This window comes from Lagopus muta, chromosome 6, assembly GCF_023343835.1.
Source record: "Lagopus muta isolate bLagMut1 chromosome 6, bLagMut1 primary, whole genome shotgun sequence".
NCBI classification, from domain to species: Eukaryota; Metazoa; Chordata; class Aves; order Galliformes; family Phasianidae; genus Lagopus; species Lagopus muta.
The window spans coordinates 35928351-35955784 of record NC_064438.1 but is presented as its reverse complement, the minus strand read 5'-3'; the positions used below and the strand labels follow the sequence as shown (position 1 = coordinate 35955784).

At 39.3% G+C, this 27434-nt stretch overlaps 2 protein-coding genes across 6 annotated transcripts in view; one reads left to right on the top strand and one right to left on the bottom strand.

Annotated features, from left to right (window-relative positions):
* The window catches only part of LOC125694336 (protein only RNase P catalytic subunit), a 38536-nt gene extending 24365 nt beyond the window's left edge, over positions 1–14171 (bottom strand). The window contains exons 1-4 of one of the 2 annotated variants that reach the window (XM_048947355.1): positions 14059–14171; positions 12252–13687; positions 11080–11127; positions 10339–10471 (exon numbers count right to left, since the gene is read on the bottom strand). In XM_048947355.1, coding sequence (XP_048803312.1) covers positions 10339–10471; positions 11080–11127; positions 12252–13252 — 1182 coding nt within the window. In that variant the 5' untranslated portion in view covers positions 13253–13687; positions 14059–14171. The other variant, XM_048947356.1, reaches the window with a different exon arrangement.
* A 100-nt stretch (positions 14172–14271) lies between these two features.
* PPP2R3C (protein phosphatase 2 regulatory subunit B''gamma) lies at positions 14272–27361 on the top strand. Of its 4 annotated transcripts, none has more exons than XM_048947357.1 (13): positions 14272–14408; positions 14737–14860; positions 16371–16475; positions 17058–17170; positions 17998–18095; positions 18843–18913; positions 19656–19788; positions 20858–20913; positions 20987–21062; positions 21648–21784; positions 23474–23611; positions 24513–24572; positions 25284–27361. In XM_048947357.1, exons 1-13 carry the CDS (start codon positions 14320–14322, stop codon positions 25470–25472), a joined length of 1389 nt encoding a protein of 462 aa, XP_048803314.1. In that variant the 5' UTR covers positions 14272–14319; the 3' UTR covers positions 25473–27361. The 4 variants fall into 4 exon arrangements, with proteins under 4 accessions (XP_048803314.1, XP_048803316.1, XP_048803317.1 ...); XM_048947359.1 differs by having other exon boundaries at positions 14273–14408; positions 14733–14860; XM_048947360.1 differs by having other exon boundaries at positions 14299–14412; positions 14733–14860.
* The last annotated feature ends 73 nt before the right edge of the window (positions 27362–27434 follow it).

Here is a 27434-nt window from a genome sequence, read left to right as displayed (position 1 = left end):
CACAGAGGAGCTGGGTGTTCTCTCCACACCCTGTGCTTTGCTCTTCCTCCTCTCCCAGAGGGGTAGATGGAGCAGCACCTTTCAGAAGCCAACTTTGGCTCTCTGTGGTTCACTTTCAGAGCAGGAAAGAAGCTGCATCCTGTATGGTCACTCTTTCAAGCACCCCACGCCACCACCTCTCTCTCCAACCTCAAAGGCCTGTTTTGTTGTGTTGCCAGTAGCCTCCAGATCTGCACTGTTCTTTTGCCTCATTACCAGTAATCTATGCAATATAGCATATAAGAGCATATGAGAAAACACTCCCAATACCAGGAGACAATGTAATACAGTTGGAAGAGAAGGCTTGCTGCCACAGGAGATTTAGTCACATAAGCAGAAGTGAGGAGTTAACATTAGAATAAGTGCAGAAGACAAAAGGCCAAATTCACATCCCCAAATTCAGAAGACTACAACGATAAGCCTCAGAGAGACTAGAAAAACCCCAAGAATCTGTTCATTTTCTCCATTCCATCTATGTTTCCCCAGCAACACAGAAGATTACTCCTTTCCTTTCAGGAAAACAAAACAAAATGGCCAATTACCTAAAAGAACCACATAGAAGATAACTCAGATCTCCTTCCCTGAACAAAAGAGAGGGATGCCATCCAGGGAGACCTGGACATGCTCAAAAAGTGGGCACATGAGAATCTAATGGGGTTCAACAAGGCCAAGTGCAAGCTGTCGCACTTGGGTTGAGGCAATCCCAGATATCAGTACAGACTGGGAGAAGAACTCATTGAGAGCAGCCCTGTTGAGAAGGGCTCAGGGGTCCTGTTGGACAAATAGCTGGACACAAGCCAGCAGTGTGCCCTTGCAGCCCAGAAGGCCAACAGTATTCTGGACTGCATCTAAAGATGGGTGGTCAGCAGGATGAAGGAGGTGATTGCCCTCTTTACTCCTGCAGTACTGCGCTCAGGCTTGGGGTCCCTGCATAGAGGAAGGATGTGGAACTGTTAGAGTGGGTCCAGAGGAGGGCTACAAAGATGATCAGAGGGCTGGCGTGCCTCTCCTACAAAGAAAGGCTGAGGGAGATGAGCTTATTTAGCTTGGAGAAGAGAAGACTCTGGGGAGATCTCATTGTGGCCTTCCAGTACTTGAAGGAAGCTTACAAGCAAGAGGGGGACTGATTTTTTACATAGTCTGTTAGCAACAAGACAAAGGGCAGTGGGTTTAAACTGAAAAAGGGGAGATTGAAGCTAGATACTAGAAAGAAGATTTTTACTTTGCGGGTGGTGAAGCACTGGAACAGGCTGTCCAGAGAAGTTGTGGATGGCCCATCTCTGGAGGCATTCACGGCCAGATTGGATGGGACACTAGGCAGCCTGATCTAGTGGTAGGCAACCCTGTCCATGGCAGGGGTTAGAACCATAACCTTTTACGGTCCACTCCAACCACATGACCAATGTGACTCTATGAAAGAGAGTCCAAGTTGTCAGATTTCCCATCCTCTCCAGGCTTAGGGAAGGGAAAAGGGCAAACCCTGGGAATTAGCAGCAGGCTACACCATCCGAATGCAGTACAAAGGGTTATTCAAACACACAAGCACTGACCTACATTAGAAGAGATACAGTATAAAAATTGAAAGATGCTGATCTTCCAAAGATCAAGAATTGTCTGGGCTTTATCCAGCTGTTACTTACAGCTACAGTAATCAAGAGATGATTCACCCATAATTCTCTCAAGACATTCCCCTCACTAACCATCTGGAAAAAGAAATTGAAGATCTTCCTTATGAAATGTAATTAAGCAGAGCACAGCTGCAGCTAAGCTACAACCTATCAAGAGAAGCCAGACACAAAATTCACCAGTACAGTACAGTAATGACATGAGGGCCAATTTAGACAAAAGAAATTGTGCTACTCAAACAAGCTTCTCCTTCCACACTGAGAACCTGATCTGCATGCAGCAGTGTTTGCCAGAATGGAGATAATGAACACAGGAAGACCAAAAGGAACATTTAGATGAAGATGTCCTGCTGAACACAACAGGGTACACTCCTGCAAAACCCTACAGGACACCAACGAGTAGCAGAATATCTCTCTTCACATACAAGGACACTCAAACAAACACTAGACACTACGCCAATTTCTAACTTGTGTTCATCTCAAGAAGCTGCTGAGGAAAAGTTTATCTTAATGCAAGGGAGCTACAGAAAAGTACCACAATAAGCTGTACAGCAATTCCATCATACTTGCTGCCAGATGTTTTGCAGCAGTCTGTGTACTTGGTGAGCATGCCTCACTGCAGCAGGACTGTGGAGAGCCTACAGAAGGGAGGCTCCAGTCATAGCCTCTTAGATACTATGTTCAAAAGAAAAGGGAACTGGAAAAAGAAAACACTCAATTTCATTCACTGCCTGGCTGGGAAAACAGGGAAATGCTAACTACACAGTCAGCAGAAGTGATTCACAGCCATTTCTATTAAGAGAGCTTATGTTTGCAAATGGATATGGCAGTGACTACATCAGTTCTTCACTAAATCAGCCATAAAAATCCACCGTGGAATTTATCCTTACACAAAGAACGCATTTGAAATATTTGTTTGATTATCCACTAGCATTTGGGTGGCCAAAATCCATTCGTACTTCAGCAACAGCACAAAGTGAATTCAAATTTTTAGGTACTCCACACCATCTGGATGTCCCATGCTCTCTTTCACCATCTTTTTCTTTTTTTCACCAGCACGTACTGATGCTAACACAGAAATGGGCGTTTCTACCTTTTCCCTTCCCTCAGCCATTCATTCCTAACTCTCGTCTACCTATGCAAACAAGTTTGCTGGAGCAACAAGGAAGACAGGAGCAGATTAAGAACTTACCTCACATGAGCTGAGTCAACGGAACAGCCTGGTTCCCCTGCTCAGGTCAGTCCGTATCGCACAGCAGCAGACAGCACAGATTAGGGGTGAGGCCAAGAGCAGGTGAGGCTACTGTAATCATCAGGTAGCACTGACCAGGCTAACTTACAGCACTATGAAACTACAGAATTTTATGAGATTTTCATTATCTCTCTATCTAAGACACCGGGTGAAAGCTTAAGACCACAGGAAGGTTAGATCTCTTTTTTTTTTTTTTTTTTTGCCCAAGTCTAAATAGAAAATATCTGGGCAACCAAAAATAAAAATCAGTCTTTCAAATTCACCAAGCCAAAATGCCCACTGATCTAAATGCTAAAACAAAGTAATGTAGCATGCAAAGAAGATACACAGATACACGAGCAAATCCACAGAGGAATTTTAATAGTAGAAAGGCCTTTCTGTTCATACAAATGCATGGAATTTGAAGGAAAAAAGAAAGAAAAAAAAAGAAAACCCTACCAAAAGCTATCAAAACCACTGCAGAAACAAGAGTTTGTCACTTCTACACAATAAAACCTGTGCTCACTCATAAGGAATGGTAGAGACACTATAAGATGCGTGTAAGAACAGAACTACAGTTACTGATGCATCATTTTCCAGAAACATTCGTAATTCTAAGCTTTGAACAAAAGAAAAATCAGTCCTTTCTCCACACTGAATGGCAATATACGCAAGTGCAACGAAAGAGCAAATTACATTGAACAGAATGTTATACTGTACTTAAATATTATGCAACTCTATCCTAAGCATCAAGCAGGGCATTTTTCAATACTGTGAGAGCAGTTTTTAGAGAACTGAAAACACTCACTTTCTATCAGTTTCATAAAACACAAAGTGGTGTAGGCTGCTTTGTTTTTGGCAGCGTTTCCTGGTATCAGAAGAAAAACACAGGAATAGGCGTTAGTGCATGAGACACAGAACACAGCTGTCAAGTTGAAATCCAGACAGTTTTTTAAGGTGCTCTGTGTTGCAACTGCTGGAGTACCCTTAAGTCTGCTGTTGTTATGCCTGAAGGCTTTAAATATTTCCCCCTCTAGTTTCAAAGCTTGGAAATCCCCTTCGAACCATTGTAAGCAGGAAGGCTTTTCTCAGTAATGTGTATGGTATCACTATGTACTCTGGATTAAATACGATTTGTTTGTCCTCTATTATTACGCTTGCAAAGTTAAAAAATAATGCAAGAGGTTCAAAGTACTGTGGTTGTAACCTCCAGAGACACTGTCACAAACAAGAAGGATCCCAGCAGCAAAGAGCAGGCAGGCAGACAGCCAGGCTGAGGTGAGCTGCGTGTTGCCAGCTCATGCTCCTGCGTCAGCAGCAGGCAGCGCTGCTGCAGGACTTGCTGCTGCCTGATATGAGTCAATCCCACCGCCACGAGTGCCCATGCAGAGCACTTCCTGAGTACACTGACAATGGAGAGAGAACAAGCAGTTCGTGCTGCTGCCCTCAGTGAAAAAAATAACCCTCAGCTTTGCAATGCTGTCATCTTATATGAATTTGAATGCCGAATAATACTGTAACAGGCATTATACAAAGACAGCGGGACAATATAAAAGCATGACAAGTACATGAGGCCAGCAAGCATTCATTTAGACAGTCCATAATCTCCATGTGGAAAGATGTCACATGAAGATCAGACAGCCAAATATACCCCCGTGCTGCTGTCTGCTATGCTGGTGCAAATGTTTGTAGCAAATCTAAGCAAACAACTCATCTAGCTGAAAAAAGGTGAAAAGTCATCCATGGCAAAACACAACCTTATTTTGCAATCTAGCCACATCCCCTGCTCACTATGGGGACACGCTCACCTTCTTTCTCCCTTGGCACACTTGAAGGGGACACAAGTGAGCAGCTGGGAGGGTGGTGAGGCCAGTTACACTAGTTTGAAAAGCACATTGCCACCAACTGCACGTTGAGTAATATTTGCAATCTCAATAGAAACAGCAGCAACTCAAAGGGCTGAATGGCACCAAACGTTCTGCCCTTATATTTCTGGAAACAACCCAGAGAATTATAAAACCTATGCACCCAGCATCTGTACACTGTAATAAGATTAAACTGACAACTAAAAACAGTACAAAACATTTGGAATACTACAATCTGTTGGAGTTAGATGTGCATACCTTTTGCAAAGGAGTATTTAAAAAAAATATTTCCGCATATCTATACAAAAGGTAAAAGAAAACCAGAAAACAGTAGTTAGATTTCAAAAACAAAAAAAAAAACCTGACAACTTCATAAAAGGCTACTAGAACACTGAGCTAGCTATAGCATCTTAAAAATGCAGAACAGAAAAAACAAAGGGTTGTGCCAAAAAATTAGCACCATCTTCCAAATTTCTGTACTAATTCCCATATACATAAAATGCTTTACAGGTATTTAGAAAAGAGAATGGCTAAGAAGCCAAATCAGTAACGACTACAAAAGAAAATTAAATTTAACATAAAAGGGAAGAAATGATGCACACCGTAGGAAAGAAGTATCCTTATATTTTACACATTTCTGGAGAAACTGCATTGACTTAAAGGATCATAATGCATAATGAAAATATCTGCTCGAACTGTTGCTGTTCTAAAACAAAGCTAATTAAGTCTTAAGAAATAAAGCACCAGATAGATAACATGAAATTATTATAACCTGTTATGCCATCCTAATTATCATAAATTACAATGCCATCTTCTGCAATATCAGAAAACTCTGGCTTTGACCACAGCTGGAAAGCAGCTCCTCAGGTTTGAACTAGCTTTGGTGATGGATCAAGCAATGAAATGGTGAAGGACCACTTGATAATGCCCAAGTTAAAGGGGCAACCTTGTAAACTGTGTGAAACCAACATGTGTTCACATTAATTTTATTTTACAAGTACTATAAAAAAAATTAGCAATATTCAAACACAGAAAACACTTCAAAACTGCATCATGCCAGACTTCTCAAGAAACTTCTAAGTGGAATGGATGATCAACAAGTACCAGACTGTGTACTCAAGGAGTTCCTGATAAAATAATCTCCTTAAAATTTAGCTACTTAGCTAAGTCAGACTAGTTTAACTCTTTGGTGAAAATTTACTGTTCTAATTTTATGTTTATAGATCTATCTGCATCTGTTGAACGAACAGGAAAATAACCTAACAAGCAGGGAAAAAAAAAGCACTTTATTAAGGTATGACATTCTAAAACTTCAGTGGATTCTTCCTGTTTCTTCTTGCATGTACTAGATAATGAAAGAAAGATTCAGGTCTGAGAAAAATCACTGCATCAGCAAAGCAACTTTGTATGTTGCTTAGCAAAACCTTAAAATTACATACAGTGGAAATTGTGTATCATTAGCACCTATCTTTTAACCATGCAAAAAGTTTTCAAAAAGATTTAAGATCAGAAACAGATTTTCCAACATGTATCATGTTAGGAGAATTTTCAAATACAGAGGTGATGAAGGAGTTGTTACAAAAAAACAAATAACTGTGGTGGACAACAAAACATTGGACTCTTTTACATTGAACTGGAAGATGGAAATGTAATTTTTTTTGCATGATGACCTATTTTTGCTGAACAATCAGTTAAAGACAGTGACCTGAACAAAATCTCAAGCCATTCCTTGTCAAATGAATCAAGAAAAGGAAGAGTGGGCCACCCCAGAAGATCTGACCCAACTTCAAGAACATTCTCTAACAATGACGTAACCAAGAGAAAGAAATACATGATAAATATGTTTTCATCGAGATCTATTCCTTGCTACTAAGGAAGCAGCTTAGTCTTTTACTCTTCCACCAGAATAATCTCTGTGCTTCTGTTTACTTCCATTATAAATCAGGAGCATCCGCAGTAAGATGAGATGCAAGAAAAATAAGAAGCCTTAAAAAATTCCGGCTGCCTTTGTTTCTCCAACACCCATTTTTCCACTCAGTCTTTCCTCTTCTCCCCCTTTTTTAAGTTCTCTCTGCTCTAGTCCTAAAAGACAATATCAAAGGAAGAGTCTAACATCCACCCTGAATTAAATGGAGGTAGGAAGACAGAAAGTAAGCATGACAAGCCTGCAGCTTGGGCTGCAGTGTTCTCAGATTTTGTTCAGGAAGTCCAGTACTGGATTTATCTGAACATTTACCATAACTCTACCCATCTTTATTCTATGCTTACTGGCCCTTACAAGATTCAGTACTGGATCAAGCACTGAAGCTAGCTTTCTTACTAACCCCTAAATTAGCCTTTGTCCTACCAAAACACCACAACCAAAAGAAACCTGCAACTACACCAGAGTCCCACTCAATCCAGCTCTGCTCTGTCCCTGTGGATCTTATAAGACCTAGCAGCAAACCTGCCTTATAATGCAACATAGGATACTGCTGCACCTCAGTCTGACTGAGTCCAGCAGTCCGTACTTGCAAAGAAGGAAAAAAAACATATTCAGCCCTATCTACAGATGGATTCACAGGCCTAGCTGAATTAACCACTCTTCTTTCTCCCTGAAAGGATCAGGCAAATTAGTCATGGCATCCAAGTGCAAGATAACCATAATCATCCAGGCATTTCAGAGCAGGTATGAGTAGCCAACCTCAAAAGCAGCCAACTTCATTAGGCTCACATGGGCCCACTTTTCTAGCTTCTCCAGGTCTCTCTGGGCTGCACCCTCTTCCCTCAGCATGTTGACCACACCACACAGTTTGCTGTTGCTGACAAACTTCTGGAGGGTGCACTCAGTCCCTCTGGGCTCAAAGGGCTTTGAGGCAAATCTTAGAGTTGGGAAACGCACACATCAAAGGAGAACCAATGCATTATACAAAAGCCATCAACTTAAATGTTAAGACAGAGAGATCTATTTTCAAAGCTTCACAAAATCAGCTGCAAGAATTACAGGTATATGAATGGGTCACTTTCTCTTCTCCCTCCAGACTACTACATTCTAAAAGAACATGTAAAACCCCTTTATGCACCTAGACCAGACCTAGCGTGGGGACTATACATGCCCCAAATCCATCTCTTCCTGTCTTCCTCACAGCACACGCACATCTGCCAAGCACTTCTTTCCCCATGCACATCAGCCCTTATCAGGAGTATGAAGTAGCTACGAATAGGATGACATTACTGAACTATTTGAGAAACACCTGAGCATGAAAGTCATCCAGCAGGAGATGATACTGTCTCTCAGTATACTGATTACACTATCTCCATCTCGATAGTATAGCTCCCAATTAAATGTAGCCAGAGTAAACAGCTGGAAGTATCGTATAGACCTTAATACAAAAGAAACAGCCTTGTTAAAATTGTTTTCTTCCTACACCACTTTGTAAGGCTGCAACTTGCTTGCAATCAGATCACCACCTAACATCCTAACAGCTTTTGGTAGATGTATATAAAGATTTGAATTTGTATTATCTATGTAATAGATATTTTCTCATTACAGATAATGTTTAATAGTTCAGGCAGGCCATCTTAAAATTACTTGTAAGTACTGTTCACTGCCATTCTTATGCATCACACTAAATTGTTTCATTTTCTTTGCTAGAAGTGTCTAATCACATAGTCTTTGGTTGTTTTTTTTTTCTTTACATACAGCATAACAGAGTACTTTCAGAGAGAGGATCCTCAATAAACTAAACCTTTGCTTCTCATTAAATACTCTGATTGCACTTATGCCTGAGAGGAGTAAAAGCAACAATACTGTTGCAAGAGTAAAACAAAAGAGTACACAGTGAAGAAAAAAGAAATTCCAAATGCATTCCATAAAGCAATTTAAAGTGTTGTTGGAATAAAACTTTTCAGAGCTCAAAACTACTTAAACTGTTTCCCTGTTTAATCAGCAATGCACTGAAGAATATTAGTTTAAAAAAAATAAGGAATAGAAAGCTGAAATGTTTTCTATTAGTGGCTGCTACAAAAAAAAGCATGACTGACTGGAAAATGGAAAACACCCTCTCACATATACTTGCCTACATTGTACAGCCTTTTCACCTAGTTTCCCCTCTGGAAAACCCTGGCTGCAGGAGAAGTCACACAGTCTCGTATACCCAAAATGGGCAAGATATTTTCATTACCACGTCTGCTTTCACAGTGCAAAGGCAACTAAAAAGTCCCAGAGTTATTTCTGGAAACCTCCAATACATCAAAACACTGCTTTGCCTCTGCCACACATCCATGCTAAGCATTGGGAGAAAGCAGAATCAGCTGCACTGCCACCAGTAAACACACCCATTTTATCCCCATTCAATCTGCCTGCTGGTACAGAACTGGACTGAGGTCAACTCTCAACAGCCATAAAGGTGGCCCTGGGGTGGTAAATGACAGAAATTCAGCTGTCACACAAGTCAGCAAAATCTGTGGGCATTAAAACTTGAAGTCATAGAATGACCTGAGTTGAAAGGGACCACAATCATTATCTAGTTTCAACCCCTCTGCTATGTCCAGGGATGGGGCATTTACAACCTCCTTCTTTGTTTCATTAGATTGCACTCATATGATCAATCAGGTCCTCACAGTGGTAACATGAATTGCCTTCCTAAATTTTCCTCACTCCAACCAGTACTGTTAACAGGCTAGCTCTGAACACTTCCCACATTTGAAATTTTCAAGACAGCAGTCACCATATACAACACAAAGCTTTGTATAAACTGCTTAAGGAATCAAAGTTTTGTCACAGCTTTCTTTAATAAACCCACCTCAAACATAATTTTCATCTTTTCACAGAGGCTTTTAAAGAACTGGTAAAGTTAATTCTACAGCATGCAATAAAACACATCCTTTCATTTATCTTATATTACGGAACATCAGTAATCACCAAATACTTGCTAGTGAATTACTGCTACATTTTTAAAGATAATTTCACTCTCCTCTAAAATTCACAGCAGATCAGCCAGAAGTCCTGAACTGAGATGAATATCTGCACATAAATTAGAGGTCTGAACTGGCTTTAGGTACCATGAGCACCCTGACAGTTTCAAGTTCTTTTAACTGTTACGCATGTATAAGGAAGAAAGCAGAAAGCCTTAAGCACTAAACCTGCTGAGTTTTTCCATATTTTCAAAATCCATATGGACCAGAGTTGCCACCTACAGCCAAATCACATCACTGCTTATAAGGTAATGCAAAACCACCCCACAATGTGGTGTGGGCTCCATCTAGTGGAGTTCAGCTTCATTCAGTACCACTAAGGCTGAACCTCTGCATAAGAAGAGTAATGAACAGAACTGCAACATACAATAGAGTATGGAAATCTTGCCCCCTCAGATGTTTAAAACATCCTTTGAGAAAGCTTGATACTCTTGATGTATGCTGTAATTATAAAGATGAAAGTATATATTTAAAAATAAAAAACGTCAGAAAGAGTCTAAAGGCTTGTTCATGTTTAAAGCAAAGGGGAAAAAAAAAAACAAAACACCTGTGCTGTTTTCAGAGTACATCAACACCAATTGTATATTACTCTCAGGCTGAGACCTGAGCACACAAGACCTACCTGTGGACTTGTCTTTCTGAAAGTGTCAGTCCCATGTATCACATCTCTAATTATTTTCTCTCTCAAATTATTGTATTCCTCTTCGGTGAGCTCACTATCTTCCAGCTGATGGTTGCAAACTGGGCACTGTCCACTGCGAATAGTGAAAAAAGAAGATAAAAATAAATAAGAATTATCTTAAATTTTACAATCCTAATGGGCATCTGACTATAAGAACATTTTTAACACAAATCCAACACAATAAAAGAAAATTGGTTGCAGTCTTTCTGGCATGCATCCGAAACTCTGAAGTCACTGTAGCCATTTCTAGATTTTTGTATGATCTTCCAGAACTATGCCACAAGAAAGAATAAGAACCTTTTTAAAGACCCAGCCTTTTTAAGGTTGTTTCATGTTCCACAGCCAGTCTCTACCTTAACCCACATTCTGAAGGAAATCAAACTGTAACTGTCATTGCTCTCAACCATCATTTTTTTTCCTAGTTGTTTCCCTCGCTACTTCTCCAAACAAAAGCTGTACACCAACGCAATGCACAAATCCATTTTGTACAATCCATACAATCAAAAATGTATGAATCATGCATCATTACCTTGAACCTCTGGAAACTAGAGTATGGGAATTTATATGTATGCAACAAATGTTCATATTGTCAAGGATTAAAAAGTTGTTTTACAGTTATGAAAGAAAAGTTCATCTTATACAAAGACAGCAGCTCATTTTTAAGTAAAACATTGCATTTACCTGTCTTTAATATTGGTCAGGTGTCCTTTCCAGTTCTCTTCTGGTATACTAAAACATACACAGGAAAAGATAAATTACAGCATTAGATTCTCATTTAGCTATACCAGCATTACAGATAACAAAAAAACAAAAAACAAAAAACTATATTTAGTCAATATTTAGAAATAGGCCCATCATCTACCCTGAAGAAAACAAAAAACAAAAAACAAAAAACAACCCCACACAAAAATTCATACATAATTCAACAACTTGAAGTACCAAACAACAAATCAGTGTTTAACATGCTGAGAACTGACACCAAGTCCTTCCATTTACTTTGTCCCCAGATATAAAGATACACAAATAACAAGACTGCATTGACAAATACCAAGGTGCTGCCATACACATTCATAAAGCACTCAGAAATCAGATGGAAAAGCAGGAAATCAAGAATTCTATGCAAGTGTAATCCAAAGATTTACAAACACACTCCTAAGAGTAATGTTGGTCATAGCAAAATGCTGCACTGAGACTTTCTGATGCCACATCATTATCATCACCTTTGCTATTAACACTGGTGTCACCACACTGGCGCAAATGTTCCTTTTTGCCCACAAGATCCAGAACAGAATAGGCTATATGCACAACAGCATGAAATTGCAGATACCTCCCTCTTTGCCACTGCCTTTATTATCTTTGGTTGTACAATTATGTGGAACGGCTATCCCAAAGCCCACAGCACATCTTGCCTCCTTTCTCATTCTGTATGATGATACACAGAGGTTCTTCAGGTATTTGTTTTTTAACAAAGACAATAGGCAGCATAAAACATTATGATTGTTAGACACTGAGATCACTACTGGATCCGGCTTTACTAACTTGTAAAGTCAGAGCTGGACTGCTCTTCAGAAAAATCATTATTGAAAATAACACTTTTTCAGTTACACTCACTTCTGTGATTACTGTAACTTCTGTTTCCTCTGTTAATAAAAGTCCCAGTCTGCATTATTTCTGTGATGCTAATGGAGCTCAAAGTTCACAGATCCTACTTTTGTTTGGGAACTCCACATAAACTGCCTTTTTATTTTTAAGCCAACAGCTCAAACACTATTTCAAGTATCTTATTAGATTTAATATATGACAATCAAAATTGACCCTCAAGAACTGGAGCTTGCTACTGAAACATTATTTACCTTTCAAACCATAGCTTTATACTCCGCATAAGTGTTTTGTGAGGGTATACTTGGTTCTCTCTCAAATATAAGAGGATACCAAACAGCTCTTTTCGTAATGCAGAATTTTTCATACCCCTGCTGTGGTCAAAAAGGGCCTGCAGGACATCCAAGGTTGGCACTAAATCCTTAGCCAACATTTCATGATAAAGTTCACAAGCAAGGGTCATTTCTTGGTGACGGCCAGCTGCTTTGATGCAGGATTCATAGTTTGATCGTGAAGGAACTGTAACCCTTTTAACTTCTTCCAAAAGAGTAAGTGCCATTCTCCACTGATCTGAATTACTCAGTCCTCTGATAAGAAGGTTGTAAGCCCCACTCTCTAAAGTCTTAAATCTGATTTTCAATATGTCGTACACATCACAAATTTCTGAAGTTTTCCCTTGTTGGACACACAGTGCCAGATATTTGACCAATAAATTATACCCAATGTCACCATTACTCTTTGCCACATGAGTCAGTAAGGACTTAGCCACGTCAATGGGGCTTTTGTATCTGATCATACTGTTAAACATCACTTCTTCAAATACTTCTGGGGACTGAAAACTTTCCCTCAGTCTACTCCACTCCTCAGCACACAAAGGCCTTTCAGGAGGCTGTACAGTGGCAAACTTATGCCTTGATACAGTGTGATTCGTTAACTGTTTCTTCAAAGCTCCCCCAGAGGAAGAAAAGCGGAGTTTCCCTTCATGTATTTCTTGAGTATCCTCATCCCATCCTTTTTCTTCTTCATAATCAATTTCAGACCTTTTCTTAGCTGGACAGGCATCAGTCCCTTGGGGATCCACTGGTAAAGCAGTGCTGGAAGATGTCATAAAGTTGAAATGGCTAACCTTGTCCCTTTTTGGGATACCAAAAGAGGCAGCAAACAGTTGACAGCATCTTGAAGCAGGCCAGAATACACGGCTCTTCCGCAGCAAAACCTGTAAACCATACTGACAGGATTGAGAAAAAAGTGCCATCACGAAAATGAATCACTTCACTTTTAGCTCACTGTATCAAGTAAAGTTCTGAAGTGGAAAATGCAGTTTGCATAGGAAAGTTTATTATTGAAGCCTAAGAGCTGTCAAGCTGAATATGCTTCACTTTCAGAATGCTTGTTCTGAGAGTTCTTTATAGCTCTGACATACGCAAAATGGTGAAATCTTAGGAAAAAAAAAAACAAAAAAAAAACCACCCAGCAACCTCTCTCAGAGCTATAAGGACATTCACCCAGATGAGACTGTTTTTCTTTCTAGAGATGTTCTGCAGGTTTGCAGCTTACTATTCCTCTTTGTCAGATGTTGTGAAGTTAAGCACTGTGTGTGCTGTGCACAGTCAGGGACCACTGTTGCTGCCAGGTAGAAGGTGCAAGTTTTTTCTTTCTTGCTTTCATCCAAATCGAGTCAGAAGTCTTCCTAAAAACAAAAATCACCAAAACATCACACTTTGGGCATATGAGGACCACCACATTTAAATTTCCATGCTAACAAAGTTCGATACGATTTCAGATCAGGAACACAAATTCCAACTCCTCAGCCAGCCCAGGCACAGCACGCCCACAGGAACGCCCCCAGGCCTCCAACGAGGGACCGACACCTTTCTAGGGATCCGAGCCACAACCCCCAGAGAACCCCAGCACTACAACTCCCACAGTGCACCGCGTCCCAGCAGCGCGCTACCTGCTGGGAAGCACAGTCTTTCCCACTCTGCCACATTTATTCTGTCGGAGCGTCGCGAAGCACGGACCCGGCACAGCTTAAGCTCTTGCGCTGAGGGGCGCACCCACCTCTGTTGCTGCGAGGCGGCCATCGGCGCCTGGCGCCGCGCGATGCTGCCCAACCACTGCGTATGACAGACACGACCGCGCGGCATGCACAACGCTCCCCACGGCGCTCTCACCCGGAAGTGCTACCAGGCGCGCTCAGTGCGCTTGGAGCCAATGGCATCTTGCGGAGAAGCACGTGACCCGGCGCGGCCTATCAGAGGGCTCCACAGTGCTCCGCTCCCTCCACCGTGTCAAGCGCGGGCCGTGCGCGTCGGGCAGCGTATGGTGCATGCGCGGGGCCGCCGTGACGTGCGGCGGGGCCATGGACTGGAAGCAGAGCCTGAGGAACCGCCTGGCAGCGCGCCGCACCCGTGAGCGTGGGGCCGCGGGGATATCACTGGGAGCGGGGCGTCTCAGGAGGGACGGACGGGCGGGAGGGAGCGATTTCGAGTCGCGCCGCGGGGCTTAAGTAAAGAATCTGGCCATTGTAACGTTGCTTTGCCCGCCGTGCCCGCATCTGTCATACACGCGGCTCAGAACATCGGGCGCGAGCGTCTGCGTGCCATCCCTTCCGCCTGTTTGCTCTCCTTAGCGGGGCTGCGTAAGCCGTAGCGCTAATACTGTTTTTCAAGCACCTCGTTACGTTAGAACTCTACTTGGAGTCCGATCTGAAAATCTTTTTCTGTGTTAATTAGCCAGAAAGAGCGAACAGGAGCTGAAAGATGAAGAGATGGAGTTGTTCACAAAGTATTACATGGAATGGAAAGGAGGAAGAGCTAATGTCAACACGTCATATGCAAACATACCACGATTTTATTACAGGGTAAGCGAGGTGTCCGGGTACGCTTAAGGAGGAGGCTATTTTATAAGAAAAAAAAGTGTCATGTCAAAGGGGCATTTCAGCTCCAGAAGCTGAAGTAAGTTGAGCTCTGAAAGATGTAGATTGTTAAGCATAATCTGTCTTTGACATTGCATACTTGTGAATTTCAGCAGTTTCAAATAATTACTGAGCACCTTTGGGTAGAATACACAGTAGTTTGCTATTTGGACCATAAACTTGGGAGTTTACTAAAGGTAACAAATCCTGTTTCTCTTTCAGAGATACTTCTTAACCCTACCCATAACAGGAGCTTGAAACTAGATGATCTCTAAGGTTCCTTCTGATCTAAGACATTCTATGATTCTTATTTTCATGTTTTGATGTACCATTGTTACAGATACCTATCTCTCTGTATATACACAGTAGGCTGCTACTTTGTGGAAAGGGTCATTGGCCTTGCAGACTAAAGACAGAGCTGTTGCTTGCATCATCGTGGTCAGACAACTTATCTGTGATATAAATCAAATTGAGATGGGGGAATAAAAGCAGAAGTTTAACACCTTTGGTATTGGTCAGCAGCTGTCTAACCTAATCATTCCTTAATCCTCAGGTTCTGCCAATAGACTTCTCAAGTAACTATGTTTCAGCTGATGAATATACACGCAGCCATCATTCTGATAATTCTATACAATTTTTTGTGTAAACATCAGCAGAACCTTCATGCAAACCATTCTCCCATCTGTTTTTCTGACCAAAATGCATCTAGTAGATGTTCACAATTGGGAGAGTCAGGCTTACCATGTGTATGGGAACTGCTGAATCACGGCCTGAACCTCTGATGCATCACCTGGGGCAAGCAATGAGTCAGCCACAGGAGCACAGGTGAAGGCAATTCACCTATGCTTCCGGAAGGGGTGGAACCAGGCTCCATCTCTCCTAGACCCATTTGAGAGCTAACTACCAGTGGGAAAGGATCTCTTCTGGAGATCCCTCCTTTGGAGTTTTGTGGCAAGCCTGGGATGTGGATAAGTTTTCTATCTATTCTCTTTTTGTTATTATAATCTGCTTTGCCAAACTCTCTTGTTTACTTCATAATTATAACATCTTTATATTCATTGACTATACACCATAAAATAGAAAGTGCTACTCTCTGCTGACTGAAATAACGGCAGTAAAAGTTTAGTGTTCAAGCCCTTCTGTCCCATAACAGTGGGAAAGTGCTAACAAATGAACCATAGAATAAGGGGTAATTTCTGTCTCTCCTGATAAAGGTGCCCTGCTTTAAATAAACATGCCAGTATTGAACTAATTTGAGACAGTATGCAAGCCTAGAAGTATTCCTGTAGAAGAAGCAGGTACTATGGTAGTATTCTGGTAGATAGTTGACTACTTTCTATCAAGTAAGCAACTTCGTCCAAGTGTATGAGGCAGGGGTACCTAAAAATACTTAGTGACTATGTGGTTTTTCAAGAGAACCACTGTACAGAAAACTGAAATGCCACAATTTCTCTAGCTGCCAGCTGAAGATGAAGTCTTGCTTCAGAAGTTAAGAGAAGAATCTAGGGCAGTCTTTCTGCAAAGAAAAAGTAGAGAGCTATTGGATAATGAAGAGCTTCAGGTAAGAAAACGTTTTCTGTACAGCTTACGATGATTTCTGACAAACTTCTTTTCTCCACAGAGTTTGAGCATCTCCTGTGGGTCCACAGAATCTTGTGTGATTGGTGAGGTGCTTTGTGTTTACACAGGTTGACTAGTTGTGAAACACTAGCTAAAGCCAAAGTGCTGAGTAGTCCAAGGCTGGTAACGTGAGTGTAAAGCTTCCTTGTTATGACGTGCCTGAGGAATATATCAATGGCTGCTGGTTTTCCCATTTGTTCTGATGATTTTCTAATGGGCTTGGAAGAAGTGATAAGTTCTATTTATGTATCACTGAGAGAGACTCCAAAGGCTGTTGGGCTAACTGCAGTGTGAACACAAAGAGATGTAACCCTAGAAATCCCCATGACATGTTTATAACACCAGTTTAGAGTGGTGGAAGTGCTCCTTGACTGTTTTGCTGGTTGAAATTATGTTGTGTCCCAGTTGAAACAGCCTTACAGTAAGAAGACATATTTGCTGCGTTTTGTAGATGCTTTATCTTAGATGCATTGATGTATACGGAATACTAACTTCTTAATCAAATATGTAAATAACTTTCAAGAATCTGTGGTTTCTACTGGACAAACATCAGACGTCACCAATGATTGGGGAAGAAGCGATGATTAATTATGAGAACTTCTTGAAAGTTGGTGAAAAAGCTGGACCTAAATGCAAGTAAGCATTTCTTTTATTGTTTATGCTTACTCTGGCCAAGTTTAAATGGTGCTGTAACTTCTAACTGTTCAAGTAAATGTTGACAGTCTAATGGTGAGAGGCTTCATGAAGTTATTGCTGACCTAATTGGTTTACAACCTTGCAAAGTTTCTCTGCATCTCTGCAAAAAATTTTCATAGGTTTGGAAAAGAGGATACTGTGTTGCTTGTTTGTTTTTAAAGAAGAAATTCTCACCATTGTAAGTGTTTTTAAGTTAGTATGGCCACTAAATTACACGCGTTATACTTGAAGGGAAAATCTTGTCTGCAGCAACACTGTCCAGCATTCTCTCATATATTTTGATAGAAAATTTCCTTTAAAATACAAAATGTTCTGTGTATGTCATGTGATGAGTATTGCTGTTTTACATTCTTGTTGGGGACTGCCGTTGCACACATGGCTTTGTAATTAAGTTTCGTTCAGAAGCAGATTGGTTGTCTTTATATCACTGAAGAGGATTGGGAGCTACCAACTATATTGTACCAAAGAGAAATTAAGTTGAAGAAGAATTAAGAATTTGCAGACTGTTAAGAGTCTCGTGTTTATGAGCATCAAAGGCTGCTGCTGTCTATTGAGTTTACCATTGCTATCTGATAGGATCCCAACTACATGTGTACTTGCTATGAATGCACTCAATACTTGTGGCTTTCAGGTTAGTGAATTAATATTTCTAAAGACAGAGAACACGTTAAAAGTCTTTTAAATTTTCTGCAAGTTGGGAGTGCTGGAACTGCATCTGTCAGTGTGGTATAATCAGGTGCAGACAAGTAACTTTCTTTGTTTTACAGGCAGTTCTTCACAGCAAAGATTTTTGCTAAATTACTCCATAATGACCCTTATGGGAGGATATCTATAATGCAGTTTTTCAATTATGTCATGCGAAAAGGTTAGTTGATGCTTCCCGTTTTAATGAGAAGTTATTTTATTTTTGAGGCTATTTTAAGCTTTATTAATTAATTGCTGTTCTCATCAACAGCAGTAGAATCCTATCCTTGAATTGCTAATGCTGTTTTCATAGAGATCTGAGGGTTGATTATCTTTCTGATTTTCTTTATTCAGTCAGTATTGTGAAGTACAAAACAGGGAAGTTATGTAACCAGTGTGATCCTAACTGTTGTCCTGTAGATTATCTGATTAACGTGCCTTCTCATTTCAAATATACGTGCATATGCTATTTAAATTCTGCTGTTGTATTATACATCAGAAGTGAGATCAGGGCAGTTGGATGGTGGCTGCAGTGCTTCATACTGCACAGAGGGCTATAGCAGTCTAATGGGTAATCTATATAGCACGTTGTGCAGCTGTTTTTAATGCATGAAAATAATTCAGTGACAGAGAACAAATATTTGGATTCCATGTACCAGGTGAAACATGGTACCTTCTCAGCCATTTCTCACAGCTGGTTATAGGACAGTCTTGGTCACAGTGCTCTCTTTATCACTGCTGACTTTTGCCAAGTTGAAGACAGGATCATGGCTTTTCAACAGAACTGCTTAAGCCTCAGAAAAACAGGAAATACAGAGGCACTTAACATTAAACAGTGCATCGTGCAATTTAGAGTAATGTCAAATTTTGTGAGGCCCCGAAAAATCCTCCAGATTTCTTTCTTATAATTCTATTTTCTGTTTTACAGTGTGGCTTCATCAGACAAGAATAGGTCTCAGTTTATATGATGTAGCAGGACAGGGCTACCTCAGAGAATCAGTAAGTACATTTTTAACAGAGTTGCTGTCTATCTTAACTCACGTGCTAGAGAATCAGAGAATGTCCAGATTTCTCCCATTTTGTGTCACAAAAACAAAATCATATTGTAGATTTGGATGAGGTGTGTTTATTTGGATAATTAGCAGTCTTTGTATACTTGAAACTTGGTGGTGAGTGTTCCTAGTTCTTCTAACTTATGGATAATTCCTAAAAAGAGGTTGCAGACAGCAAAGTTTTCTGTGATTGGCTCTTTACTAGCTTTGTTAGGATACAGCAGAAATCACAAAAAGAAGTATGTCCAGAGTGGGAATGAAATTAATCTCCTATTCTGTCAGGAGTTAATACTATAAAATAACTAACAAGGTTGCGGTTACTGCTGTAATTGAAACAACATGGTAAAGAACATTCAGCAGTAGGATAATCCAATTAGGAATTACACACTGATATTTGAAAAAGTTGCATTTGAATTCATTTATATTTAGATGTGAATATCATACTTTCTTTTTTAACATTCTGTTTTGCTAGCAGACGGTTTCAGTTGTGGCACCACATGTACATGCTATGTGTCTGACCTGCATTTCTTGCACCAAGAGATTTGTATTTATGCCTTCAGTTATGCTCTTTGCTGCATTGCTGTATTTTTAACTGAGTATACATGAAAGTCAGAGTGGAGTATAACAAACGTTCTTTAAACAACCACAGTGTTTAAAGCTTCTCTGTGTATATTCTCTTAATTCTACAGGATTTAGAAAACTACATTTTAGAACTCATTCCTACTTTGCCACAACTGGATGGCTTAGAAAAATCTTTCTACTCCTTCTATGTCTGCACAGCAGTTAGGAAGTTTTTCTTCTTTCTGGATCCTCTCAGAACAGGTAGGTCCATGTTTTTCAGATTCTAAATGTGTGAGTAGTTTCCATGTTAAATAGATGTTTCTACTGAAACTATTTGTGCCTTTGAACTAAAGTATTGTCTTTGTAGACTCCTATTCAGTAGTACTGTATTTTAATTTTAATCTCCCCTGAAAGCATGAGTTTTTATGTGTGTCTGATAGTCTACTTGCAGTGCTAATTAATTTTACTGAAAGCTCCATCAGTTGTGGTACTCTGTGTTACAGAAATTAATAAATAAGACATTCATAACAGCTAATTCAAATGCATAGAAGGCATAGCAGCTAACAGGGAATTCAGAATGTGTGGCAGAATACCCTGCAAGCTGTGGAAATGCTCAAGAATGCTGACTATGATATTGTTTCCCTGTGATTAAATGTGTGCGCTATGTAAGCTCACTACAAATGGCTTCCAGTTACGGATGCTAATCATCTTGTTACAGATGTAGCTTACTGGGACAACAGTTTGGTTTTTCTATATCCTTCAATTCACAAACTGCACTTCCAAAATTTCACTGTGTCACTTGAAGTCAGCAGTGTTGTGTGGGCAGTAGTCTCCAGCAGGAGCAACAACAAGCATATAGAGAAGGTCTGTGTGAAGTTATAGTGTCATTATTCTGCACAGCCATTTATGCAGTGTCTCTCCACTGGTTAAAGATACAACAGCAGATGCTCAGTCTTCTACCTCAGCTTTGTCAGGTCTATAGTTTTGGAAGATGTGAAAGACACTGTTGTTCTAATAAGCGTTTTAAGTATGTGCTTTCTGTGTATTATTTTTCTTTTGCATTTTTTGTTGAACGTTTATGTTTTTATAAAGTTTCCCGGCTTTCAAGGTTGCAGAATAACTACCAGAATCAACAAATTTTTTTTTTGCCATTTTAAAGGCTATTTTTATTTTGTTATTTAGTTGTCTGCCTTTTCAATTGATGGGGTTTTTTTTTTTCTCCTTAAAAATAGAAATTTGTTTGTGTTCTGGTGAGGTCCACCTAAATGAGAGCAGCCAAATGGATATGTTGGCCGAATAAGTTAAAACACAGTCTTCTTCTTTTCTACAGGGAAGATAAAGATACAGGACATCTTAGCTTGCAGTTTCCTGGATGACTTACTGGAGGTAAAGATCTCTTAACACATACTGCTGTATTTTATTTTACTATTTCTGAATTCTAACTTTGTATTTCACTTAGTTAAGGGATGAAGAACTTTCTAAAGAAAGTCAGGAAACAAATTGGTTTTCTGCTCCTTCTGCACTAAGAGTTTATGGTAGGTTCCTTCTATATACGAACACTTCTTTTTCTGTACCTTATGTGACTTAGTCAAATTACTGGTGTTATTTGGCCTGGTTTTTTTTTTCTTTTCTCATTAACTCCTTATAACCAGTCTTTTCCATGCCTCTAGCTGTCATTCCAGTGCAGCCTTCTAACTTCCATTACAATTTCTGTTCTCCATTGTTGCTTTTTACCGTGGTTTTATTCTTTGTCATTTTGCGCTTCTTATTGCACAAGGTATAAAACTCCTTCTCTTTTGTTGTGATGCAAAAGCATGTTCTGTTCATACTTTTGCATCACTTTTAGCTCTTATTTGATCACAACAGATACATTAAAAATACTGTTTTTCTTGGTCTTGTGCTCCTTTCTCATGTAAGCAGCCTTTACCCCCTCCTCATCCCCACTGCTTCTGTTGCTCGTTGTGATGATCCATGAATATTTTTGTGGTTCTAGCATACTCCCACTTAACTAACTTCTATGGTAAGAATTAAATGTTAAATGTGCTGAATTTTCTTTCTCCATTGAAACACTTTGTTGTTTCTGTAGGGATGCTGTATTTTGTCATCTGTTTCCTTCCTAGGACAGTACTTAAACCTTGATAAAGATCACAATGGCATGCTCAGTAAAGAAGAGCTCTCCCGATATGGAACAGGGACCCTCACCAACATATTTCTGGACCGTGTCTTTCAGGAGTGCTTAACTTATGATGGAGAAATGGTAACTGCGTGATTTTACTCTGTTCACAGTATTGAAGTTTTTACTTTATTAATAAAGGGAAACGTCTCACAGTCAGTATCTTTTTCTAAAAGAGTATGTTGAGGTAAAGTAACTTCTGTTGGTTGTTGTTAGATTAGAAAATAAATTTTCTAATATCAAGGTGATTGCAAGATGACTGTGTAGTTGGAAGACAAGTTTCTTGTTTTGAAAAGCAGAAATGCTACAGAATCCAGGTAGTCCAGGATAGAGCTTCTCTTCCACTTCAATACATAAAGTGCATGTTGGAAAAAAATGTATATATTTATCCGTGTTTTTAGAGGTTGTTTGATTCTTGGAAGAGAGATGAAGACAAGTGGCATACTTGAGACTATCAACTAATCTGTACATACATAGCTAGTCTGCTAATCCGTACATTTCTTCATGAAGAGAGTAGTGTTTTTTTTATTGTAGGCTTTGCATAGTTGTGAGGCATGGGAAATCTAACCAAATCAGAGTTGAAATGAAAAATATCTGTGCTGTTTATTTTGAGATCTTTATGTAATGTATCAGTACTTCTAATATGTGTTTTCAGATGATTAATTACCCCTAAATATGCTAAACTCCAGTTTACGATGTAGCATTTCTGCTCCCTTAGTAATTTTTTGTAGAATTGCTGAATCATTGAGCTTAGGAGAAGTCCTGTTAGTTGCCCTTTGTTGGATTTGCTTTAGTAGGTCTGTACCTCTTTTGTACTCAGGAATCCAGAACAGAACCTAGCACTCAGATGTGGGCTAACCAGTGGTAAGCAGAGAATCATCATTTTCACCACCTTGCCAGTAAAGCTCTTCCTCATGCAGCTCAAAATGCTGTTGTCAGTTGCCTTTGCTGCAAGGGCACATTGCTTATGTATATTCAGCTTTGTTGCCCATCAAGACTCTCAGCTTATTCTATGCAAAGCTACTTTCTGTCTGGTTAGCCCCCAGCATGTGCTGGTGCACACAGTTATTCCTCCCTGTGTGCAGAACTTTGCATTCCCTCTGAACTCAATGCGATGCCTGTTTCTCCTGCCTGCTGAGGTCTTTCTGAATGGCAGCAAACCCCCTTGTGTTTAAGGTAGACAGTTACACACAGAGGACTGTAGGCTTTCTGTCCTTAATTGTTGCAACCGTATCTTTATCGGGAGACCAAAAATAAGTATAAGCAAAAAAGTAAGGAAAGTGTAAGAAAGGTACATATCTGTGATGTTTATTAGTGCTTCATCCTGACAAATTGCCAAACAACTTCTCTGGTCTAAGGATTGTGTACTTGAGTTGGTCAAATGGTTCACTCTTGGGATAAGACTAGGGTTATTACCTCTGAACACTATTAATTTGTGCTAATGAAAACTACTATGACTTAACTGATTAGGTATGTTCAGTGTTCTACGGATGTAATAAACATTTTTAAAAGTATACGAAGCCTGTTCAATTTGGATTTATGCTTGGAATACTATTTTACATCTAAAAATGGCAAGACTTCCTCTCCTCAGCAGTCACTAGGAACTAACTTTTCTGTTCATGTTGGTGGTAGCAGCCATTTTCCATTTTATTTTGTCTTTTTCAGAAAATAGGCTGATCCCCTACAATGAAATAGCTGCCAATTATAATGTTCCTGCTTGCAAAATCAATTTAGAAAGAAGACTATAATAAACATGATTGTATCTACTTTTAGGACTATAAAACCTACCTGGACTTTGTACTTGCATTAGAAAACAGAAAGGAGCCTGCAGCTCTGCAATATATTTTCAAACTGCTCGACATTGAGAACAAAGGATACCTGAATGTCTTTTCCCTTAATTATTTCTTTAGGGTAAGTCTCTTTATACAGGTAGGCCATTTTCTGTGTTTATGGTGTTACAGCCTGTGTGCTTCTGCATGCAGATCTGCAGGGAGTCCCTTTAAATTACCAGTACCCACTGGGAAGCCAGTAACTGCTTGTAAGAAGATTTTAAACATTAAAAATCATATTCCAAAACTTGGAAAGAATTCAAAAGGTATTCAGCATTGTTTTTCTGCAGTTGAAATTAACTGTTTTGATTTAATCAAGGAGAAATATTTTTGTAGCTTAAAAAATTTTATATATATATGTAATGATTACTTGTTAAAATCCCTTATGATGGTTCTAGTTGGCTATTGCTCATGCTTTTAGTTTCCGCTGTAATCCTAAAATTTAGTACAACAAAGGAAAATGCTGAAGTACAGTGATGGCCTGTAAGGCTGTGGGATTTCTAATCCCAGGTAATCATAGCAAAAAGCTTCTCGCTTGTGTCATACTCCATATTACTTGACAGTTTTTAGAATCACGCAATGGTTTGGGTTGGAAGAGAACTTTAAGATCATGTAGTTCCAACCCCCCTACTATAGGATGCCCTCCTCAAAAGAGACAATAATTAATTTTCTGATTTGATTATATTCCTGTCTTGAATAATGAGTGATAAGAGTGTCTGCATATCCTGTCTTCTGAATGCTCAAATGTTGGTCATAATGAAAGTTGGTTTGTTATCATACTAAAAAATGTGGACTTGGAGATGCGCATCACTGTTTGTACCTTAACTCACCACTGCCTTACATGTGGAAGAGAATGACAGCAAGCTGTTCTGTTAACGCCTTGTCACACAGCAGTGCATCTTAACAAGCAGAAGCATGTTTAAAAAGTATCATCCAGTGTCAATATAATACTGCACTGCCTGTTTCTAACTTTTCTTTTTTAGGCTATTCAGGAACAAATGAAAATCCACGGACAAGAACCAGTTTCTTTTCAGGATGTCAAGGTTGGTATTCCCAAATAGAGTACTATGTGAAATATTTGTATAAACATTTTGCAATTTACCAATGGAGTATTGTAGTTTCTAGGTTGATAGGTATTTAATTGCAGTGTAGCAGAGGTAGATCTGACTTGTGTGTCTCGTGGGTTTGAAAATGTCTTTCCATTCAACATCTGTTGCATAAGAAAAAATCTGGTATTCAACTGTGCTAGTAGTTTCTATATTTAATAGGTAAATTGTCTATTAATATATACTGCTGTGCCTTACACTTCAAGATAGTTTGTATAACTTGGAATCATCCCTCTTTCAGGACCAAGGAAGCATGGAGTTGACTAAAAAACTGTTGCCAATACAATTTTCTTGTACTGCCTACTTACATTAGCAGTTTCAGTACTAAAAGTGCAAGCTTCAGTAAAGCTAAACTCACACGGATGAGCTGAGTTTCATGTTGGCACTTGAAGCCCAAAGGCTCCCAGAAAAGCAAGCTCTTATTGAAGCTGTGGGAGCTGAGCACACTGTTCCTATTTGTAGTTGTTACTATGTCTTATATTTTACATGGTTAGGAACTTAATGGCCTGTTTTGTATATTAGTATGGATGGCTTTGGTTATCCTAAGATCATTCTGTATACAGTATAAAGTAACCATTATTCTGCTCAGTAATGTGTGTGGGCTCTTCCCCCTCCCAACTCCTAGTTTTGACTTTTTTTCTTTCACAGGATGAGATCTTTGATATGGTAAAGCCTAAAGATCCTTACAGAATCTCCCTTCAAGATTTAATCAATAGCAGTCAAGGAGACACTGTTACCAGTATTCTAATCGATCTGAATGGGTTCTGGACATATGAGAACAGAGAGGTCCTTGTGGCAAATGATAACGACAGTGTTGCTGATGCTGATGATACGTGACTTTCAACAGGAGTAAACTGCATCCATTGAGATCTCTCTTAACTGATGCATTCATTAACTATTGGATGCTGGGAACGTTATTTAAATTGATGCCTCTTCCATTTTTACTGCCCTCCCATCTTCATCTTCCTCAGGCATGTAAGATAAAACTCAGTATGTAAAAATTAGTTCTGCAGATTCTTTGAAGTGAAAAGAGCACGTCTTGTTTAAGAGGTAACTACAATCTGTTGTGTTTTTGGTTTTGCTTTTCAAATAAATGTTTTCAAATTTTTTCCTTATATACTGAGCCTTTTTTTAATTTGAATTTTCTAGAATGTGCATTTATCTTGAAATTAAGGATGTATTTCTTGAGTATTCTCAGCACTGCCCGGTATCCACTCAGTCACAGTGTTCTGCATGGCTTTGTCTAATGACAGCACTGTTAAGTATCCTACTCTAAGGGAGAAAGTCTTCTGTAAGAGGTAAATAATATAGCATAACCTCCTGTGTAAGTATTATAGGAAATTTAACTTAATTATATAGCTGAGCTACAGCAGTAGTTAAAGAATGAGTGTTTTACGGATTTAATAAAGTCACATAAGTGTTATGTATTTCAGATGAAATTAGAATAGTTGTATTAGATATAGTTGTAGTCCTGTACTGTTTCACGCTTTGAGATAATGCTGAAAATGTGAGTTCATTAATACATACTCCATGAAGTTGTAAGGAAGGGGTGGTGGTATGGAGATGTCTTGAGTGTCAGTGTCTGGATCTTCTGCCAAGATGTGTGTGACTCCAGGAAAATGCAAGCAGTGAACAAGCACTTCACCTGTTTGCAGGCATAAAATTTCAACCACCTCACAGTTCCAAAGGAAAAGGCACAGCCAATTTTCAGTTCAAAAATTATATTAAATATAAAATAACCAATTAATGCATTTACAGAAAAATTAAACCATTATGAAAGTAACCACTTTCATACAGTTTGCAAAAAAAAACTTAATCCTTCAGTTAAGGCACAGTGAGTAATACAGCATATTATACAAAGAAGTTTAACCCCAAGGCTGTGAGAGGTTTTTCTGATATACCAGACAGTAGGGACAGAAGAAAACAAACACAACTGACATTAATTTCATGGCAGAAAAACAAAGCATCTTTCAGCTCTAAAGTTTTCACTATTAAGCTAAGTGAGGCTTTCTCTTTGCCATAGTGTAATAAGAACTCCCAATATTTTTCTATGTATTCCCCAGGTACTGATCCATTCTCTTCCTTGCAGGTGTTCAGGGTGGAATGATTTTACACAGCTGTCAGCAACCTCTGTATTACCATTCAAAACAAGAGCATCTAAACAGATGACTGAATCTTTCTCAGAAGCTCTGCTGTAGTGTAGAAGGGCACATGAGATAAGAAAGAATCTGTGTTATACAGGATACTAGTTCAAAGAGCTATCTGAAATACATAGCTGAGTTCTGCAAACTAATGCCCAAGGTTCCTGGCCTGTGCTGTTCCAGCAGGCTCCTTGGTTAGTAGAGAAAACAAGGCTGGGGAAATATGATGACATCTAACAGAAAAATTCACTGAAGGTTCTTGAAATTTTTGCATTCTCAAGGACAGAAACAATTATTCAAATGGTTACTACATATTATATGTTTTCTGCTAATCTATCTGTAACTATTCTGCAAAGGAAGTGATTGGGACAGCTACTTATTTCCCTGCCTGCAGCAGTGACGCCTGATTGTCCCAATGTAAACCATTCATGTTTTGCAATTTAGAGCTAGGATCACAGTCATTGCAATAAATTGCTTTGATTGGTAATTGGGGGTAGTTAAAACTGGAGTGAAGCTGCATTTCACTTAAAAAAGAATGAGTTGTTTCAATACTGAAACAAGTTTTTTTTTTTGTTTTTTTTTTTTCATTTAAAAGAAGATTCATAAGCCTGATTTTAAAATTTCCAGTTATTTATGAATTCTGCACTAGGGAGAAAGA